Here is a 22046-nt window from a genome sequence, read left to right as displayed (position 1 = left end):
TATAATTATTTAAGTTTCTATTTTGGAACTTACTATCAGTTAGTTCGCAATTTTTCGCAATTTTTTTTCTATTGATTTAATATAAAAAGTACTAGTACGGAAGTAAGAAAGTTTGCACATTAAGATTTACATGTCCAATGTCTAAGGGTTATTTTACATATGTTTGAGTGTTTGAGACGAGAACATGAAGATCAGTCATAAAATACTATTATTTAACAGATGGAGCAATTAATTTTGATTCCACACACTAAAATGACAGAAATTTAACCTAAAACTGATTAAAGTTGACAACGCAATAAAATATTGATCATGATACTTCAGTGTGTTTCAATAGTTTGGTTTTAAACATAAAAAACTAGATAGTACCATGGTTAATATGGAATAATGTTATATCGTCAAACTTGGACATCCTGTGTATTTGGACAAAACCTGATTTAATACATATGACGTAGTAGAATATCGCTGGGTTGATATTCTCAAAATTGTGTCCTTAATACTCCTTTCTTTACGAGGAAAATAGTAATGGATGGTTTTGTACTAAAAGGATTGATTTTATCCTATTCTCTCTCGGATACATGACTGTAGCATTATTTGAAAAATGGTTCGATCAGCTCTTCCAAACATTCCGCCAAATTCAGTCATTGTGATGGATAACGCCTCTTATTATTCCCGAATACTAAACAAAATTCCCAATACCAGCTTTAAAAAATTAACATTATTTTTTAGGTAAGAACCGACTACGCATCCTGTCCACGCTTCATGTCAAGTGGCGCTGGTTGCAGTATCTCACTACGGTTTACGTTTTTTCCATTGAAATAAGGAGCTGTGTGTATGTTACTTTGTACTCCGCTCTAGTTTCTATCCTGTACGTCATAACCGGTTTCCTTCATATATTTTTATTTCGAAATTATATCCCTCAAGCATCCTGATGTTAATGCTACCTTTGTTTTAACTTTCATTACCTCTTTAGATTTGTAGTGCTTGTATATTTAGATCGCTCGTTCTACACTCTGATTATAAATCGAGAGTTTGGTTTATTTAAGTTATTTTCATAATCTAATATAAATACTACATTGTTAGCATTGCATATTATCTCTTCCTCAAACAGGCTTGAGCACATGCTGCCTCCTTGTCTGTTACCGGTTTTCACATGTATTTCTCTGTATCTATCGAATAGCTGGGTATATATGGATAAATGACCAAATTCCCTGGATTTATATTAAAGAAATGCGTTTGAAATATGTGATAAAACATTCTCATATCATTTCAAATCATCCTACAGAAAAAGCAAATGAAAATAAACGATCGACATCGATAAAAAGCTCATCAAATGTAATTTGTAAACGATCTATTATATCAAGAGTGTTTATTTATAAAATTGAATTTCGCCCAACATATAATTATTATTAAGATGAAACATTCCACAGCTGGAATATTTTCTCGAAATTTATTGAATTCTCATAAATAATTTCTTCATGTTTCATGTTCTCTTATAGCATTCTGTGGTTTAAGAGTTGTTAAAATGTTTAGGCGAAAAATAGAATCGTATGGTATGATGGTTTCTTGAACTGTATGAAGAATGGAGTTTAATTCCTAAGTCTTTTGATATGGGCAATGTTTTCATATACTGTATTATATTCTTTTGTTATTTAATGAACTGTTTATTATTTTATAATGAAAATTGATAGTTTGTACAGCCCATAAAAATTTAATTTGTATTATGTTTACTGGATAAATTTTGAAAATGTTTTGCCTTTCAGTAGTTTTTGTTTACAATATTTTTCATTATTCTCTAAAAATCCTGGTATTCATAGATCAATTACAGAGGCAATGCGTCCTGCTAAAACCAGACAGATAATTATTTATTTCCATTGATCGTGGTTTACTAAAGGCGGGTACTTTGCAACCACAACTTTTTGGTATAAGTGGTCATTTTAAATTGATACAAACGATGCGATTTTAGAATGAGACGAAGAAAACACTAAAAGTAGTTCAAAGGTAGTAGCTAATCAATCATTTCTATCCTTTAACAATTGTTCAAGGAATAGAACCAAAATATTTATTGAATCAATCATATTTTGTTTGCAAGTGGAACCATAATCTAATATAAATGATCATCATTATAATGTACACATTATTTTTGACGATGATAACAAAGGTTTAAATTTAAGTATAAGGCAAAATATGTGCTCTTTACAAGATGGAACGAAGTTAGAGCGTTTCTTTTTGATCTGTACCCTAATTTGGATTGAAAGACGCTCTAATGGACTCTTTTTTTGGCCAGCCAAAAATACGGATGTAATCCTGTCGGCTTTCGCTTCTGGGGTTCTATGAAAGAGGACGTGTATTTTGTTAAAATAATCAAGGATCAAAAACTGAGGCAACTAATCGTTGAAACTGCAAATCTATTTTGTTAGAAGCTAATGACTTTTCTTTTTAAATGCGGTAAAGAATGTGTATTCAGAATAATGTGATTACTGTGAAGAATAGTACACGTTTGTAGATGGGTGATTCCGTTCTAACTGTGATTTTTTGTATTCAAAATTTCAAGATTTTAAAATTTAACTTTTCTAACTTTTTTATGCATATTATTCATCTATTTTACTGTAAAAATAAAACTCTAAGAGGAATTTACTACAACTTCAAAGTATCACGAGCAAGACACAAATGTCGGATTTTGAGTTCCACGGTACTGACTCATTTATCCACGGTACTGACATGGTAACTTAAGATATTAAACAACAAGTGCATCAATTTTCCTCAGTTTGATCATAAACATTAGAATTTATAAGGTAATTAGTTTAAATCATTTGTTACGACAAAAAAAATTAATAATTTATCGGTAAATTCTAGGAATGGACATGACACGGTACTGACATTCAAGTGATGTAGTATAAGTTTTCTTTAAGTGGCAAGTTATATTGTATAAAAATAATGTTTAAATATCTTAAGAATTATTCAATTAACACAAAATTTTTATTAATTGATTATTAATTAATGACTAGTACAAAAAAACAATACAGGACATTGAATATCACAGTTAGAACGGAATCACCCAGATATTATTTGCATCTGAGAAAAATATTAATTCTTAGTATGACTCACTTTTTGTTAATAAATGAAAAAATAATGAAAAAGAGACTGGCGTTTAGAAAAAGTGGTTAAGCAAAAACAAAAAACGTGAAAAATTATGTCTTATATCAATGCTGCCACAATACTAATTTGTGGACTTTTAGGGATTCAGAACCCACTTAAAATTTTAATTGGTCAAACAGATTTCATGGTTATATGTGAAAAATATGTTTTTACGATAAAGAAAGCCATGTATCTATTTTCATCACAAAATGTTGAATATTATTCGAAAAAATCTATATTTTTGATCACCGACTATGTTGTTCAATTGACATCAGGAACTACCCTCGTATATCATCGGTCATTAAGTCTTTCATCTGACGGATATAGGTGTCAGCAAATCCTATTTTTTCCTTAAAGTACAATCTTTCAGACGGTAGTTGGTAGTTTATTCCCTGTAATAGTTTGTTAATCAGAATTTTTTAAAATTACCCCCGAGACATGGAACTCGACGAGTTAAACTCAAAATCTTAATTGTAGTTTATATTTCTTGAAAAATTAGTAATACATGTCAGGACTATAATTCTACACTGATATTAATAATTCACTCTCTATCTATCATGTATCAATAGTTTTATTTATTACAACTAGAGAGCAGTGAAATATTTTTTCTTCCGATACGTGTTTCTTTATATAATTACGTTATGTATAATATATGCTTTTCTCATATTTAAAACTCTGTGCAGATCGGTTAATTTTATAAATAATCATACGACTGCAGTAGAAACAGAGTTAGTGAAATATCCCAGAAATAAATAAGGAGTAAAAAGTGCTGCCTTCCAAATGGTACTTCGACAATTCAGACAATTATACCAAATTTTTTCTTTCATGTTGTAGGTAGCAATCTATAGTATTCAATGCATGTATTAAAGACACTGAGATATATAAAATTCGAAAATACAATATCGGCTAAGCGAATGGCAAACGTATAACTAGTAATTCATACTAATTGGTGGGATGGTACTTTCAGGACCGTTTTCGAAATGTTTTAAAAGATTATAGTCCGGTCAATTTAGACATTCGAAGTTACATAAATTCCCACCAAGTTGAAAATCAGTAAAATTGTTTAAAATATAATTGAAAATAAAATTGGAAAGTTCCTCATCATTACTGTGCGTGGAAAAAATGTTACTCAAGGTCAAAAGTCAAAAAAATTAGTTTTATCATAAAAATACCTCTGACAAAAAATGTTGATCATAATGTTTAACTTGAAACTATTGCAAAAGTATTGAATTTGGCATAGATTGAAAGGATAAAAGCGAATTTAAATTAAAAAAATGTGAAATTTAATCTTCCGAATCGTAACCTTCTAAATTCTTCTTCTTCTCATTCTGAGTGCATGTAAATTGCGTCAATAGCCATGTATCGCATGTTGCCTCGTTGGAATCAACTTACCTGCAGAAGATGACGCACCCGCACAACCACATCGACAGCAGTAGCAGTAGCAGCAATAGCTTCTAGCAGCATACAACTAACTCTCTCCGATATTCCTGGTAGCACGTTTCAGGAAAAACCAACATATCTACATCCCCCTATTTTCCACAATGTTCATAATACCCCCTCCCATTTTTACTTGCAGGAGCCGTTTTTGCATCGAAGAGTTAAAATAACTCTTCTTCGGGAAAGCAGAGCGAACGTATCTCGAACGCCTAGTTCTCTAGCGGAGCTACGGTGCTCCCAGAGACTAGACGGGAAGAGTAAGTTTTATGTAGTTATCGCGCTTTGATCATTGTGCCCCTTTCGTCATCGCGACCCAAGACTCGCGGCCATTTGAAACCAGTCAAAGCTGTACATAATTTAATGCGAAAACTATCAAAATTACTTCAAAATAAATGAGAATCTAAGAATAAATTTTGCAGGAAGGAGAAGGAGAGTCTTTAACTTTATTGCCAATATCATTCTTAACATATATTTCCACATATTTCTTGCAAGCATGTTTTGCACTTTTTTCTCAGTAGTTTTTCATAGATGTATGTATCTACAATTCTTTTGTATTCTTATTAACTCCTAAATTTTAATATATCTTCCAATTTCCATTGTTTCTATGGGCTTTCTATAGATATTATATTGGTCTAGAATGAAGTGCTTTCTCCAGTTCCTACTCCCCCTGTTTCCTATTATCAATATTGTTTGATCATTCTTCCAATTTTGTTTTTGTCTTTTCTATATATCATTTGAGATATAGTGTTTAATAATAGTATAAGAATGTTTAGGTATTGATTATATTATAGAAATTGTTACAAAATTGAGAAAATTGTTCATATTTTTCAATGAAATTAATTCTGTGGTACTAGAATTTCTGGAATAACATTATAATCATTACAGCAACAAAATAACAATATATTATGCGCAAGTTTTAGTAGTCCCTGTGACTAATATTTGAACGTATACTGGCAATCAGCCAAATATCTAATCCGATATTTAACCTACAAATCTAATTTTATTATTTTTAACTGCAACAATTTTCAAGTAGACAGATTTGGAGGAATACTTAATTTGTTTATTGTTGTAATATTTTTTTATTTTTACAGTGCAGTGGAATCAAATCGATTTTTGTAAGCTACTTAATAAAACTATTTCAAAGAAAAGTTAGCTTGTTAATAGTTTAGATTGGAACGGTAAATATGAATATAAAGTTTTGATATTAATCATTACTCAAAAAATAGATTCTAGAACATTCATTTCCAAATCGATAACTATTTTAATTGTCTTTTACTTCAAAACATGAAAGCAGAAATAAGTAAAAACAAGATTTTACTTTCAAAATGATATACATGATTTGAAACGCACATGAGTACTATAATGGAAAAAAATTGGTATATTAGTAAAAAATATGAAAGATTAATTGAAAGCAACGAAATTAATCGATTAAAATCAAGTACTACTTAATTGTGATTATTTGTTAAATTAAGGTAGACTTCAAAGTTATTTTATTATTGTGGTTGTTTGTGAACAAAGTTTCGGTTTCTTGTGTTCATTGATACATCCAATAATAAATATTCCTAATTTATTGTGAAAACTTTGTTTAATCAAAATATGATCTCAAATTATTGCGAAATGCGGGAAAAAATCGATTTGATTTCAATTGGCAAGTGATTGTGCATTTTTTTGCATTGTAAAATATTGAGCCCTCAACTAATTCTTAACGTGGAGTAGGTAGGTAAAATCGTGCTTCGCGTTCCTAAGTGGATAGCCGTATTAAACAAGATTTGAAAAGAGAAAGGACGGGATTACAGCCTCCACTGAATTCTTTTTATTTCCGCTAATTGAAGATAAAATGCCCAAAGTTGATGAATATTTTAGGGCTTTCCAATCCTGGAAGGGCAAAATACCTGACACGCTAATTAATTATTTGGTCCCATTTTATTATAATTTATGATGATATGTTTATAATTAAATAATTAAATGCTTAATGAACAAAGCAAAGAGCTTTAAATATTTCTGATTACCTACATGTTTAACCTTCTGCATTTTGCAGGTGTGGCAGATGCACATACTATTTTTTTGTCAGTTTATCACCATTGATATAATTAACCAAGTATGAATAGTTGATTGCACAAAGGCGATTATCAGGGCCCCCTATATTTTATTTAATATATCTATGTCTATTTTAAAAACCAAATTATAATGCTTCAATGCTATATTTTCTAGAAGGAATAAATGAAATTAACAATATTGGTAATGTTATCACAACGATTAAAATTTGAAATAAACCAAACAAATAATCAGAATAAAATGTGTTAATAGTTCAACCATATAATTTATCTGTGAGGACAACTGAATTCGCTGAATTTAATGCACTGCCAAACAAAGAAAAAATTCTGATTCTTATTAATAAAATAGATAACAATCGAAGGAGTTTCAATGCAAAATGCGTTCTCATTGCAATAGAATGTATATTTAAATTCCAATTGTAAAGACTTACTCATATTTTAGAGAGCAACAAATTAGACGTTCACCCTGTATCGAATTTTTATATACCGATAAAAAGAGAAAGATTGAGTGTTGGTCAATAAAAAAGTGAGAGGATTCCATCTTCAAATTTACAAAAACCTTGTTGAATATTTTCTTGTTTCTTTAACTAGACGTCCCGAAAAACGCGCGCGCTGCATACTACACGGAACTTGAAAAATCGACATCTTTTTTTCTAATAGAGATTAGGGGCTGGAATTTTCTGGAAAACTTCCTTAAAATATGTACTTTTAAACTGAATATGTAGAGATGGATGATTAACTATGTTACTTTTTCATTTCAATGTGCGAAGTCATAATACACGAAAAATTTTTTCCAAAATTTCCCGCTCTGCCCGGAAATTTCGGATAACATTTAATAATTTACAATATAGTTAAATATTATGCTATTGAATTTTCATAAGGAAATATTGATTTTCCGCTGACTTGTCGCTAGTTGAACACAAAAAATGATGACTCAATTAAAAATTTTTCTTATAATTCGATTTTGACAAGGTTCCCCAAATTCAATTGACAATAAACTTCATATTCGGCGACCTCGAAAACAAAGATATATCACTTTTAGCCATTTGTACGAATCTGGTCACTTTTTCGTGTTTTTAAGCGTCTTTTTGGGGGTTTGTCGCTCGCTTATGATATGTACTCTCCGTGAACTTCGCATTCAAAGAGAAAGAAGAATAGTTCCCTTATTAAAGAAGAAGAAATTATTTTATAGCGCAGACAATATCTGGAATCAATATCAAATGGAGAGGGTAGATAAATCTATTATGGTTTATCGATAGGTTTAAAAATCCCATCTAAAAAGGAAAAACGCCTTATTATCACCCATACTGGTAGTGACTCGGGATTCGTTGAAGGTTTAACCGCATTTGTCTTAAAAAATGGATCATGAGCAAATTGATACAGAAAATGGTTTTCAGATATTCTATTAAAAATTAAACCATGATCAGTTATTGTTGTGGCTACCACATCTGGCGTGTAGAACACATCTGCTAAGAAAAATATTAAATTTATGATACGATTTTGAAAATCAGATATATGAATTATGTTGAAAAAAGTTCTACAATTTAGTGAAGGGGATTTTAATGCAATATTGTAGATTAATTCACTCTATATACCATTGATTGATTGACTTTTGTCAAAATTAGTCTACTAATGCGTTTAAAACTAGAACGTATGAAAAATTGTGAGTATTTGAGCTATTTTTAACGGTATATTCAAATTATGATAATCATTTACGGGATACTCTGAATAATTATCCAAATACAGACAAATAATATTCATATTTTTGGCCCTGACAGCACTAAATTTTTATGACTGTCACTTTAGTACAAGTCACAAGAGTCCGACTTAATGCATTATATCCTACACATCTGTAAGTAGCATAATGATTTCAAAAGAGGTCAATAATCACTCCAAGACGTAATCGGGCAAGAGTATGAAAGCATCGATATTGTGCTTGAACTAATAAATATGTAAAATCCCTCGGGATTGGGATATTTTGGGCACTAATATGACCAGCATTAACAATATACCACTGTGAAAAGCGCATAACCTGATCAATTTTCGAAAGCTTGGTACACTGAAATATTTGATTAAGGTGCTCACGGTACGATAATCTGCACAGGTGCACAAATAATGAATGGATGCGTATGAACAATTGTATTGGTATTTCTAGACAGGCCAAATCGAACAAAAGTTTTTTGGAGTAAGAAACATTTCGAATCAAATCGTTATTCACAATCATGTATTCGAAGAAATGCTGAAAAGCGTCGAAGAAGAAGTGACAGCCCTTATTCGGCAGCTAATGATTTTTTTTTCATCCCGCACAAAAACTGCATATTCAACGAAGAAGTCGTTTGTGCGATGAAACTGAATATTTTGGAGCTATTACAGTCGAAAGTTCGATGATAATTGAGAATATTTTGAAAAACAATAAAACTGATTTGGATTATAAATTGTTTTTTTAATTAGGTCGAAAATATATCCAATATCAAACTATCAGTAACTGATTTATATAACAGAATAACAACACTCACACGCATTATCAATTGAATGAGAATAGACACTAGAATTCAAAATTCTATTATCAAAGGTAAAACGACTTGGTTTCAAATAAAGGAGATCAATTTTTTATTAATCATTTATATATCAGAATAATGCACCTTTACTTACTAACCTTGTACAAATAATCTACGAATATATTTTTAGTCCGGTCAAATGTTTCCGAAAATTACAAATATTTACACCAAACGGACTTTTGCAGACACTGACTGCGATAGCAAGTCCTCTTTCATTAGATGACTGACCAAAAAAGATAATTTCGAGAGTAAAGTTCCTAACAAAAAGGATCGAAAAGATAGCAAAGTTCTAGCTGAGAGGGCACACATTTCAGATCGCAGTGCACCCACAAACCCCTTATATCTTAGTCTAAGTCTAGTAGCTCCATTATTTCAATCAACACATTTCACATGTACAGGAAATTATTTGAGGAGGTGAATTGGAAGACGAGAAGCTATCGAATGGCCTATTAACGTATGAAACAAAAGTTTATGGAAAAAATTTGTAGTGCAAACGAAATAATGTTGACACTTTTTTCTTATCATATAGTTAATAAAAAACATTTAAATGCTATTTTCTTCAAATGTTCGTAATTTTTACTTAACGTGTTGCATTAAATGCTGGACGTTGTGATTGTCAATTTCGCGATTTTTTGAAATGTTGTACAATTGCCATTTTTGGCTTTTCATACACTTTTTTACTAAATATCACCCAAAACTCTTCAATAAGAGAGCCTGGGGGACCATAGGGGGTTTATCTTTTTTCGGTGCAAATGGTTTGTTGTGAGCCATCCAATCTCTGGTTATTCTGACGTAGAGACAAGAGGTTAGATCCGGCTAAAATATTATATCGTCACTCGTATTGATTGAATCAATTTTGGAGGACATCCAAAACCTCATTCCTCACATGCTCGACATAAGACCAAAAGTTTATCTTGTCGGTTGTCAAGGAGATTGGACAATTTTCAATTCCATCTGTGAAAAATCCATGATTGTCTCTAATTTTTGAATGTGATCAGGTGAAAAATTTCCATCATCCATGATCACAACTCTATTCTCTGTAAAGTGAAGTCTTTTTAATGCACGGCAGCATATCGGAATTCTGTGCAACTGATCTTCGGTATATTTTGGAAATTTCTCCTTTTTTTCTGATGTTTAACTCCGTTTCTCTTTAGTTCTCGACTGATGGTGATGTGGGAAATCCGAAATCAACGAGCCAACCTTCGATTTGATGTTTCTAATTTGTTTTAAACACATTCCACAAATCTATTTGGCTGGTTGTTAGGCAAAGCTTTAGTTTACCCACTTTATGAGAGGTTTAAACATGGTATTTCATTCTTACTTCACTTATTGTTTTATAAATGGTCGCAAGTGCAATATTCTGCTCTCTAAATTTATTTACAATGTCAGTTTTTGACAACTGTTCAAGTAAGCTGTATATACTTTTACGAATATATAAATTGTACGCTATGAAAAAAGTTAAAATTTGACGAAATTGAAATGACACATGAAAATTGAACATTATGAAATCTGTGTTTTCTACATTTCGTCTCTTAAGTTATAACATTCAAAAATCACAAATGCATTTTTTGAACTTATGCGAGTTTAGAACTTAGGCGACGATTTTTGAGGTTATTTGAAACTTTTAATATATTAATCAATATCGCAGATTCAAAAGTTATAGTAGAACAGATGAAATATTTAAAATAACATTTTTCTTATCATAAATATAGTAAAAGTAAAATACTAATTTGTTTGTTATATAACTCAGTACCTTGGGAATTTTTGTAATTCGAAATGTATATTTGACCAGTCTATTCATATATTATATAAGTAAAAAACTTGAATGTGTCTTGAAGATGATTTTATCTTGACAATAATGCCTTTTTGAATGCAACTTTCAATATACATCTCTGTCATACAAAAGAAGCACCTCATAAATAAATCATGATTAATTTTAGTTGTCCCCGAGGGCCGGGCCGCACATGTGTTAGGGACTAAACTAGTAAACGTATAATAAATCTATAAAATTCATCACTTAGATTTTTTTGAAAGCTTCCTGAGAGTCTCAGTAGCGCAACAAATATTTTTTATATCATACAATGAGTCGGAAAAATATTTATTTGAAAACTAATTCTTTTCTGAATGAGGTAAATAAGTTTTTTGTGTGCAACAAATGGTGAGGTTATTTTTGAGTGGAACCCAGCAGCAGAAAATAGAAATACCATAGATTATATGTGGACATTAGGCGAAATATTGTCATCTTAAGGCTTTTGAATCGAAAACATTACCGCAAGTCGGCCATCTTTGAAAATATTTTAGTTAAAAGATCGTATCCAAAAACCCAAACGTAGAATTTTTCATGATTTTACAAAATTATACATATTGCAAAAAAATTAACTTTTTCATTGATATGTACCAAATAAATTGCTGTAATATGTTTTTAAACCTTCCCAATAAATCTTTAGCAATGGACATAAATGTGAACAATTATTTGGTCATTCGACATTTCATAGAACAGGAAATGTGTTTTTTAAATAGATAATGCATAACCTGATTGTTGAGGTCGACATTGCACACCTGGTTTTGAACAGTTGCATGCTTTCTAACTCAAGTATTTCGTAATGTAACAATATTTAACCATATCTGTTTAAAAGAAAATTGAGACAATACTGTTCTTTTATGGTATAGCCATTAATTCTTTCCTTTCAACAATACAATAACAAAATGCACCCACGTCTAATTAAAATAGTAATTATAGAAACTTTGGTTAATTAAAAAATTATTAAGGCAAGTAACGGGAGCAATGAAAATCGAAGGACACCTCAAGATCTGCTAAGATTATACAATACAGGAGTATAATCTAGCGTAAGGAAGTAAATGTATTCCATAAAAAGGCAGAAACAAGTAGAAGGTGGATATAATCCAGCGAGGAGCATCTAAGAAATATCAAGGAAATCAACAATAACAAAAAGAGTTGAAGCCATAATTATTATTTTGGATTGAATAAATGTGGTTTAGATCGTTAATAGGATTGAGTTTTGTTGTAGATAATAAATCCGAATGTTGATAAATAAGAATTACTTTTATAAGAATTCAAATATTATCAAAATAAAATTTTATTAATAATAATCTATTCGATTACCAATAATTAGAAAATTGAATTGCAAAAGAACTGAAACATCAAACACAGCCTTTAAAATAACCTAATTTATTTATTTCATATTTAGATCAACTTTCGTCACTTGTTTGAAGAATCAAATTCCTCTTTAATTTTCGAAACTATGAAAGGGCGTGATAACATTTTTACATGAAATCCAAAGGAGCAATCTCGTTTCTTTTAAAGTTAATGGTTAGGCCAGTGTTGCCACAATTTAAAAGCTGAATGTAAAAATTGAACTAGAAAATGTACTAGATTGTACCAACTTCAAACAAATTTAATAAAATTATAGAAAGATGTATAAACATAAGTTTAAATTAAATTTTTTTTTTCCAAAAATGTTATAGACTGTGTCAATTATTATTTTAAGGATGAAAAATTTATATAAAGTTTACCGATAAAATTAGCAATGCAGTACAAAAATCTCACGATCTAAATATAAATCAACTTGGCTCTGTTTTCTAATTATTGTTACAATCTAGTACAATTACTAGTTTATTTTATTAAACGAAAATATAAAATAACTTTATATTTGCGAACGCAGGGAAAATGTATTAGAAAAAAGGAAAAATGTACTAGCGTATAAAATACACTAAAATGTACTAAAATTGTACAATTGTACTAGTTCTGGCAACACTGGGTTAGGCATAGTAGTACTTTTTCATAATATTCGATATAAAAATGTTTATTTAACAGTCTCATATATTGAGGGACAAAATGAGTCTCAATGGAAATAAAGAACAATACAATAAGTTCGTTACAACCCATCATAGAATCGTTCTTGGTACGGTGACGATTCTGTTTTGTTGTCCGATTTAGGCATCAACGGTCCAGATTGTCACAAACCTAATATTAATGTAGTATAATATATAATGCATAAAACCGATATTTGACAACACTAAAGTTATTTAATCTTTGAGTAGTATTATATTACACCAAAAATTAAAGTTTATTATTTATTATTATTATTATACATGAAAACTACCACGATTCCTACAGCCTTATACTAGTTTGCCAAAATGAAATAGTGACAAGTAGGAAATTTGAAAAATCCGAGCTATAGACAGACGTGATCTTCTAATCAATTGTGGAATGGTAACAGCCACATCTGATTAATATGCCTATATTCATACTAAAACCCACTGTTTATACTATCACTACACCCACCAACACGAGTTTCGATAACCAAGTTATCGTCTTTATAGACTGTAGGTTTAGAGGTAGTGTAAACAGTAAGTTCACTAACGGTTCCAATAATTCCAACTTAGATTCCAATAGTCAGACCGATCTATGACAGCACAGACATTGCATATATTGTGTTATCCACACAAATTAAATCAAATTTTATATAGCGTCCCATCGCTTTTAGCAGAACGTCAATGTCTAAAATTCCTTATGTTTTCATTTTATTCTTGATGTTGTGTGGTTAAAGCGTTGTCGAAACTCCATCATTGCGGTTTCGGTTTTGTATTCAGGGAAATAAGATTTCCATTTTTTTATCTGAATATCAGAATTCATTTTCAGTCCGTGTTTTGAAAACTTCCAACTTGATTTGCGTAATCTCCGTATCGGAGAAGCTATAAAATTAAATATATATTTTTTCGGAGATCGTCTAAGCTACTCGCATCGAAGGTTTTGTGTTGAATTATAGACATAACTCAGTTCTATATATTCATACAATCAACAAACACGACAGAAATTCCTGCAAATATTAACGCCGAAAATATGATGAATCCAAAACTGTTAAAACGTGACTTATCGTATAATGGTATTTATTTCTTAGTGTGCGAAAACTTCAAAGGAGAAAAATACCACTGCAGATGATTGGACATAAGGAAAAGGCTATTGAAATTGGAATAACTTGAACAAGCTATATGTGAACAAATAGCACTGAAGTTTTGTAGGGGAGCATTAGAAAATATATTTGTATTAATCAGATATCGTATATTTAGAAAACATCAGCGTCTGTGTATGTTTGATGTATTAAAATGAAACAAGATTAAGTTTACTTTTGGACTATATAGGTATAAACGCCTTCACAAGTAACTCAAGGAAATTTATTGAAGATGAAGTTCTAATGCTTTGAATGTACGTTTTTTTTGCAAAGCAAGTGGATAGTGTGAAACGCCAATTGACTGATTTATAAATAAACGTGGCGACCATGCCATGTGCCCTCACTTTTAAAAATACATATAGGTATACTTGCACTTACGACATTTCCACTGTTACCACGAACAACAACCTGAATAAAACGATAATCCTTCGACCCCTAACTGACCGATTACAATTACAAGTTACCTTTTTTGGGAAATCCAAGTCACCTTTATTTTATAACCTTCTTAAGGCGCTAAAAATATGCAATTAACATAATCCTCTTCGATATACCTGGTAGACGTTTTAGGAAAAGTAACATATTCACATCCCCCTTTCTAATTTACACGAACTCAGGCGAGACGTTTTGAATCGAAGAGAAATTCACTAAGGACAGCGAAGTGGGCAGATGTCGAACGCCTAGTTCTCCAGCGGAGCTAAGCTATTCCTACAGATTCGGCAAGCGCGACTTAGTTTCATTTCACATCTTGTATAAATTTTTGTGTTGCATATTTGGTAAATTTAAGTAGTTAACTAAGTTTGATTATTGTGTATTATTATCCTAAAAGAATAGAGTTTTTGGATTGATCGGTTGTCCAGCTTATGACATACCTTTTTATACCATCCTTTATATACTGAGAGCAATATTCATCATTCGCTAGTCTTTGACGTACACACTGATTTATGTTATGCAAATATTTAATCATAGCAGTGTTTGAATAACCATTAAGTAGATAATAGATATTTAGGAATAAAAACAGTGAAGCATTACATGAGAGACAAAATATTAATTAGTATGTTAAATATGATCGTATGGTGATTTAAAAATGTTTTTTCTACTCCAATAATAGCAATGTTGACATTCCTTGTAAGCGGTAGTTAACAATAACATGTACTCAATGAGATCTCATAATACACACGTGTTTTTTCATTGGAAAACTTGAATTTCTTGAATTAATTATATAGTAATCAAATTTCATCTACTAGTCTAGTCAACAAGTTTAAAAACGTAAAGAACTGAGATAAAAGTACTAAAAATTCATGCGATATCTCATTCGATTCGGAATCACCTCTAGAAAAATGTTTTTGAAGGATTTTGGTGCAGGTAAAAAATTGCAATTGTTATTAACAAAGTAAGATGAAAAAAAATGGTATTTAGTTTTTCTATAATAAATCGAAAAATATTAATATTTAAGCAGTTTTGAAGAAAGTTCATTAAAGACGAGGAATTTCTCGATAAAGTCCCAACTCTCGAAACTCTATCTCCATTATTTACAATTTTAATTTGACGTTGAAAATAGGGCTGCGCGCGGCTGTTATGGTATGCACGCGCCGCTGCTAAACAGAATAAAATGTCATTTTAAAATCTACTATTGCAAAATTAAATATCTAAAAAATGTTGATAATTTATTTTATTCAATTAATATTCAACAATTTTCCTGTTTTCACATTAAACAATTAACATAAGTTATGAATTCTTTACGGAATTTTGTTATAAAATTGTTTTAAATAAATAGAGAAATTTGATATTTTTCAAAATTTTTTTTTTGCTATTTTGTTGCCGACGAAAAATTATAATTTTAAAAAAATTCTTAATTTTAATTTGCTTAAAATCCATTTTCGATTTCGATTGTTTAAATAATTAGAAATAATTCTGCTTTAAAAAAACATAATTTACACTTTGAAATAGTTTGGCAAAAAATTTTTTTCAATTATTTAATTATTTATTAGTTCAACTATTCGTTGTAAATAAATATTGACCAACGTTATATTTTTTTGCTGAAGCAGAAAAAAAATATATAAAAAAATGCAAAGAAAAATGGTAATTGTAGCGCCTACTCGACTTGTCAAATAAAAAATTGATATATCTTTTAAACTATTACAGATACGATAGAAGACATTCAAGTCCTATTGATAATAAATTTCTTCGTTTAGATAAATATAAGATCAAGTTCGTATCTATTTTTTATTAGCTACTACATGCATTTGTTTATAAAAATTCTGTATTTTTTCTCTTTTTCGTATCTTTTGTGATCTTTAACTTTTTAAAATAGGTAATAACAATTAACCACAAATAATTAATTTTTAATTATACTTTTCTCGCTGATTTTTTAAACAATATACCTACTGCGTTTGGTATTCATTTGACTGGAGCTCCGTTGAACATAAATTCATTCTATTTTATTAAAGTAAAAATCATATTTTTTTGTATATATTTAAAATTGTTCCCGTGATATACTAATATACTAGAAGTATGTCTTTATTTGATACATAAATTCAGTCAATTGAAAAATAGAAATGGTTTTATCATTGGCGATAGGTTTAAAAAATCCCTCCCAAATGTCGCCAACACACTATACAATATTTCAAAAAGTAATTCGCGTTTTCTTTCCATGTTATGGAAATTGGAAACTAACGTTTTACAAACATAGGATTGTAACTAATACGTCTTGTATTTGGACTATGAAAAATTACATCCTTCAATGGATATAGTTTTCTGTTTTTTTGAAACCGTTTAGCTGAAATATTCCAAACTGTTTTCACGGTACGTTTTCACGTACGTTTTAAATGTTGAATACCCAATATGTCAGTATATTTGTAGGTCTGAATTCGAAATTTCAGCAAGAAATTTCTAATTTCTATATTCAAAAAACCGTGTCAACTATTCCATACAAACTTAACGTGGTTCTGTTGTGTTTTTGGAAATAAAATTGTAAATTTTTTGATCTTTTTTACAACAATAACTATTCCTAATTGAAACAATATTGTGAAACCCTAAAATGATATAACGTCATCGAAGATATACATAGGGGACACTATATATTTTGAGATGAGAGAAAACTACAAGGCTTTGCAGGAAAATGATTCTATTTATGTTCAAAGTAATCCCCACCTACATTAATGCACTTCTATAACCGAAGCTTCCACATCTTAAAAGCTTGCTCTCAAAAATTTCATAAATTGTTCCCCTCGTCTCTCACGAAAATGTTTAAGTTAAAGGATAACCAGAAATCACACATGGCCAAATCATGCGAATAGAGTAGATGTACAATGACATTATTTTCACGTAAAAATGCAACCATCCATTATACAGCGAATGATGAAGCATAATCATGATGCAACATTAATTTGTAAATATTGACGGACTCAAGAACTGCAGGTAAATATGGTGTCCCAGTTTGCTGTAACTGTACTTAGCTCTATAAGCTCAACTGCTCCTACTAATCATGTACTAAGAAAGAAAACTACGTACATAACTTTTATAATAGATCTTCCTTCTTCGCCATGGCCCTATTTGGTAATCATTAAACGTATGTGGCACCTAACGAGTCGATTCATAAACTTGACGTTGCTGCTGTTAACCTAAAAATTCTGTTATTCTTTTTGACGTGTGTACTGACTATATATTCGTAATATTTTTGTGTTTTTGCTTGTAATCCAGTATATTTATGGACGATATTATGGAAAATAACGAAGTTTTTTTTTTATTGGGAGTATTAGACAAAATGACGTGACAAACTCAAACGGCTCTTTTCTATTGCTACGAACGGCCGAAGTCACAAAAGGCAGACGGCGACGTCAAACGGCAGGTATGAATGGTCTTATGCATTTCAATGTTTTTAATTTTGTAACATCAAACATCAACGGCAAACGGAAAGTCAAGTTTATGAATTGACCTTTAGTAATTGGTATAAGCTTCCCCCTTGTCTTAATCTCATATTTATAGTGCATTGTTTCCATTAAGTTTTTGTCTTGATTCTATAATTTTTACGTTGACTCTTCTTTAGGCCACTATCTTCTATATTTTCTCTTTAGGTACTGTATCAAAAGCTTTTTCTTAGTCTAACGTACAATTCCTTCTTTTCTTGTATAGCTTTTTCTATTGTATCGTAATTACATAATCTTATGTGCTTCTTCCTATTCGAAATCCACTTTAAGATTCTTCAAGTGTGTCTTTTATTAATCTGATATTTTTCTTTAATTATTTTTTGTATCGTTCTCATCACTGTACTAATTAACTTCATTCCTCAGTAGGTACTGTAGTTTTAAACATCATGGAAATTGGAACTATTAATGCCTTCTGCCAGTGTATTGAGAGAGTCTCATCTTCTATAGCTTTATTGAAAATATGAATTGAATTTTACCCTGTGGATCCAACACCAAGAGTTCACTCAATAGCTCAATAAGTGCACCTTGGACTTTCCTCGATCACACTTCTCGCTCAATCAATGTTTCCAACATTAAGTGCCTCATCAGCAAGGGATTTCCGTCCTTTCATATTCGCTATACCAGCGAAACTTATGAGAGACCTCCATTACTTAATGTGCTCATGTGCTTTGCAACTGTTCAACGCTTTATTGTTCACTTAAACTGACATTGAAATAATAGATCGGGCGTGAACAGGTTCTATGGACAAATTCATATTCGATGGCAATTCGTAGTAACACTCTGTGATAGCAGCGACTCAACTGAAACCAGAGCTTACAACTTGAGGGTTGTGATTTTTCAAAATTCTACTACGGTAAATAAAAGGATGAAGATGTTGCAACTGAAACTTATAATTTATTGAGACACGTATTTTTGAATAGTTTAAGCGTTATCAAAATGGTCGGGTCGCCCTTCCACGTCAAAACGGATGAATACATCTAAAAAGTCTGTATTATTGTTAGATATTACCGTCGGCTAAGTATACGTGTAGTAAATTTATAGAAATTCACAAAGAGTGTGTACGGAAAATTTTACAACTTTTAAAATGCAGAAAGAGGTTTTTAACTAAGTACAACCTCATGCAATCTCACTCTGTCGAATGCTTGCGTCAAATTTATAAAGCTTTTTTTGTGCCTTCCGCGTATTATTTGAAATGATATTCCAAATGTATCCATCTATTTAGTTATCTCAGAGTTCACTTGAATTAAATATTTAGTAAAAGCTACGCACCTCACTATGTTCTCGGAAGCACTATCATAAAATTTCCTAAAATACTTTTACCACAACAGCGGAGCGGTCCCGATTCCGTTATTCTATTTTTATATACTTAAAATGAGTAATATTTGTCAATTTTCTTGACACTGAGGATGTCGAAAAAAACACAATGCGTCACTTTTCATTATCAATAATTGCAAATGGAAACCAGTAAACTAAATGGGGGTTTTGGTACAGAAACTCAAAGGATATTATGTAGTCAAAGCTCAATAAGTGTGGGTAAAGTGAGCCCGGCCTTTTTCGAAATTCAAAAAAATAAAAGTTGGATTGTGATGGGTTTGTGCTGCGAAACAATTTTTTTTAATATTGAAAGTTCTATAAGCTGATCAAAAATTCAAAAAAAAGTTATCTTAGCTTTTAGAATTTTGAAAAAAAAGGGCTTAATTGTACTATTTCTGTTCTATTTGCGCTACTAGAAAAAAATTTGGAAAAATTAATTATTAATTAATTAACACCTTAAAAGAATTTTTACTTAGGATGTTAGCACAACTCAGCACAACCTGATAGTTTGCGATAAAAAATTCCTGTGTCGAGTACGAAGGTGGTGAATTTTGATGACCCTATAAAACCCACAATGATCGAAGTTTAATCATTAATTTCGGTAAAATAATTTTTCATACCCACTACACAGTGGCCTAGGATGCTAGGACAACTCAGCCCAACCTTCACTTTTGCAATAAAAAATTCCTATGTGCAATGACAAAGTGGTTGGCGAACCTTTCGAAAAAATAAAAAAAAAAATTTAAGGTGTTTCAATTAATTTTTCTCTAGCAGCACAAATAGGTACTAGCTACACGATTGAACCCTATTTTTTTTCGAAACTCGAAAATGGCTGGGCTAACTTTTGTCTGAATTTTTGTACTTTACCCACATCAATAGTAATCGATATAATCATCTACTAAAATTACTTACTCGGATTGGTAGTTCGAAAAGGCAATTTCCGGGCGGTCCCGGACTTTCTTGTTCCGCGACTTGTGACGACATCTGGGCCCGCGCCTGCCGTTCCCGCTCACGGAGGCGGTCTCGTTCCACGCTGAAACAAAAGAAAATTTAAATTAAAAATATTGAAATAACACATTTTTCATTATTCACCAGATTGATAATATGAATTAAAACTAGAGAAACTAGCAATATGCAGGAAACAATTTGTACTTGGTGAGAAGTATCATTGGAAACGACAAAACTATTATAGGAGAAAAACAGAATTGCGTTTACGCCTCCAACAATTCAGAATTTTCTGAGAAAACAATTTCCATATTTTAGAGAAACTTTTAATGCTAAAAAGGTAACGATAAAATATGAACGGTTGGTTTAATTGACAATATCAAGTGACTCATAGTGAAAGTGAGTTGTTTTGGGTAACTTTCTTTGTTTACCAGTTATCTGCTTGACTTTATTGTAGAAAAAGGAAAATTATCTTTTTTCTTACGGTGGCATTAGTTCCATATTCATGAATCCCTTCTTTTACTATGGTTAAAACATTATGTTCAAATTTTGATGCAACTTAGTTGCTGATTTTTTTTAGGAAAAACTGAAAAATTATCTACAGGCCAAATTCAACTTTACAACGATAATATGTTAAAAATAATTTATATACTTGATATATCAAGAATACAAATTAATAAACTCAACAAAAAATTCCTGTTCCATTACTTGGAAACGAAATAAATTATAAAAAAATAACTTTACAGGATAAACAAATATGAGGTAGATGTCAAATAATGATTTCAATGGGAAATTGATTTGATCTACAATTCATACCCACATAAAGGATTGGAAATGGTACTATTTTGGGGGGGGGTCATAAATGTTTATATGTATATGGTACAAGGATGGGTATTGCGGAGGCGGTTAGGTTCTAACATAGATCTTCCAATTCCAGAGAAAATATGTTGTACATTCTTCACAATTATCATCAAAAATCATGAACCACACCTAGCTTATACAGAAAAGGATGAGCTTGGTTTGCTGCGGTTAAATCATTTAATTGTGAAAAGAGAATCCAAATATGAAGTGTGTGTGTCATGTAAAAACCTAACAATCAACTTATGTGAGAAATGTAATTTTTCTCTCCACCCGGAAAGTTTTTTTGGGTACCAACAACCAAAAATTGATGAAAGATATTAGTAAAAAACATTTTTTCAACACAGACTGTAGATTAATAATTTTGTAATAACTTTTTTGATTGATAAAACTAATTTCAAAACTATTTGATGTCATTATCACAATTTAAATCCGGAGTTACTTGATACAAATTATAAGTGATTAGAAGCAACTTTAGTTGCTTGGGCGTAACTCCATTGATGATTATTTATAATTAATTAACTCAAGACCATTTTGAAACAAAATTATGAAAAAAATTTTGGGCATTTATGAGTTAGATTTATGTAATAATCGGTTGTGAACATAACCCAAAATTTTCATAAAGAAGAAATCAATCAATTATGGTAATATAGCACTGTCAAGTTGAATGGCCATTTCTATACTAACATCTCGGAGCGGTGAGAGGTGAATCACAACAACACACCGCCGACACATTGCTCATGCAAAAGCCTCACCCATTACATAATCCCCATATTACTCGTTGTGACTTTTTTATGCTATGAAACGCGGAAGTAACGTTGAAAGCGTTGAGTAAAGTTAAATGAT

The 22046-nt window shown here is 30.8% G+C and overlaps 1 protein-coding gene across 7 annotated transcripts in view; it reads right to left on the bottom strand.

Moving 5' to 3' along the window:
- LOC130893603 (AF4/FMR2 family member lilli) overlaps positions 1–22046 on the bottom strand; it is a 513028-nt gene that overhangs the window by 151032 nt on the left and 339950 nt on the right. For all 7 annotated transcript variants that reach the window (XM_057799827.1, XM_057799826.1, XM_057799829.1 and 4 more), the window contains one exon: positions 20310–20430. In XM_057799827.1, coding sequence (XP_057655810.1) covers positions 20310–20430 — 121 coding nt within the window. The remainder of the gene's footprint in view (positions 1–20309; positions 20431–22046) is intronic.

This window comes from Diorhabda carinulata, chromosome 5 (assembly GCF_026250575.1).
Source record: "Diorhabda carinulata isolate Delta chromosome 5, icDioCari1.1, whole genome shotgun sequence".
In the NCBI taxonomy this organism is placed as follows: domain Eukaryota; kingdom Metazoa; phylum Arthropoda; class Insecta; order Coleoptera; family Chrysomelidae; genus Diorhabda; species Diorhabda carinulata.
Note: the sequence above shows the minus strand (reverse complement) of the source record. Positions and strands in the feature narration are given on the sequence as shown.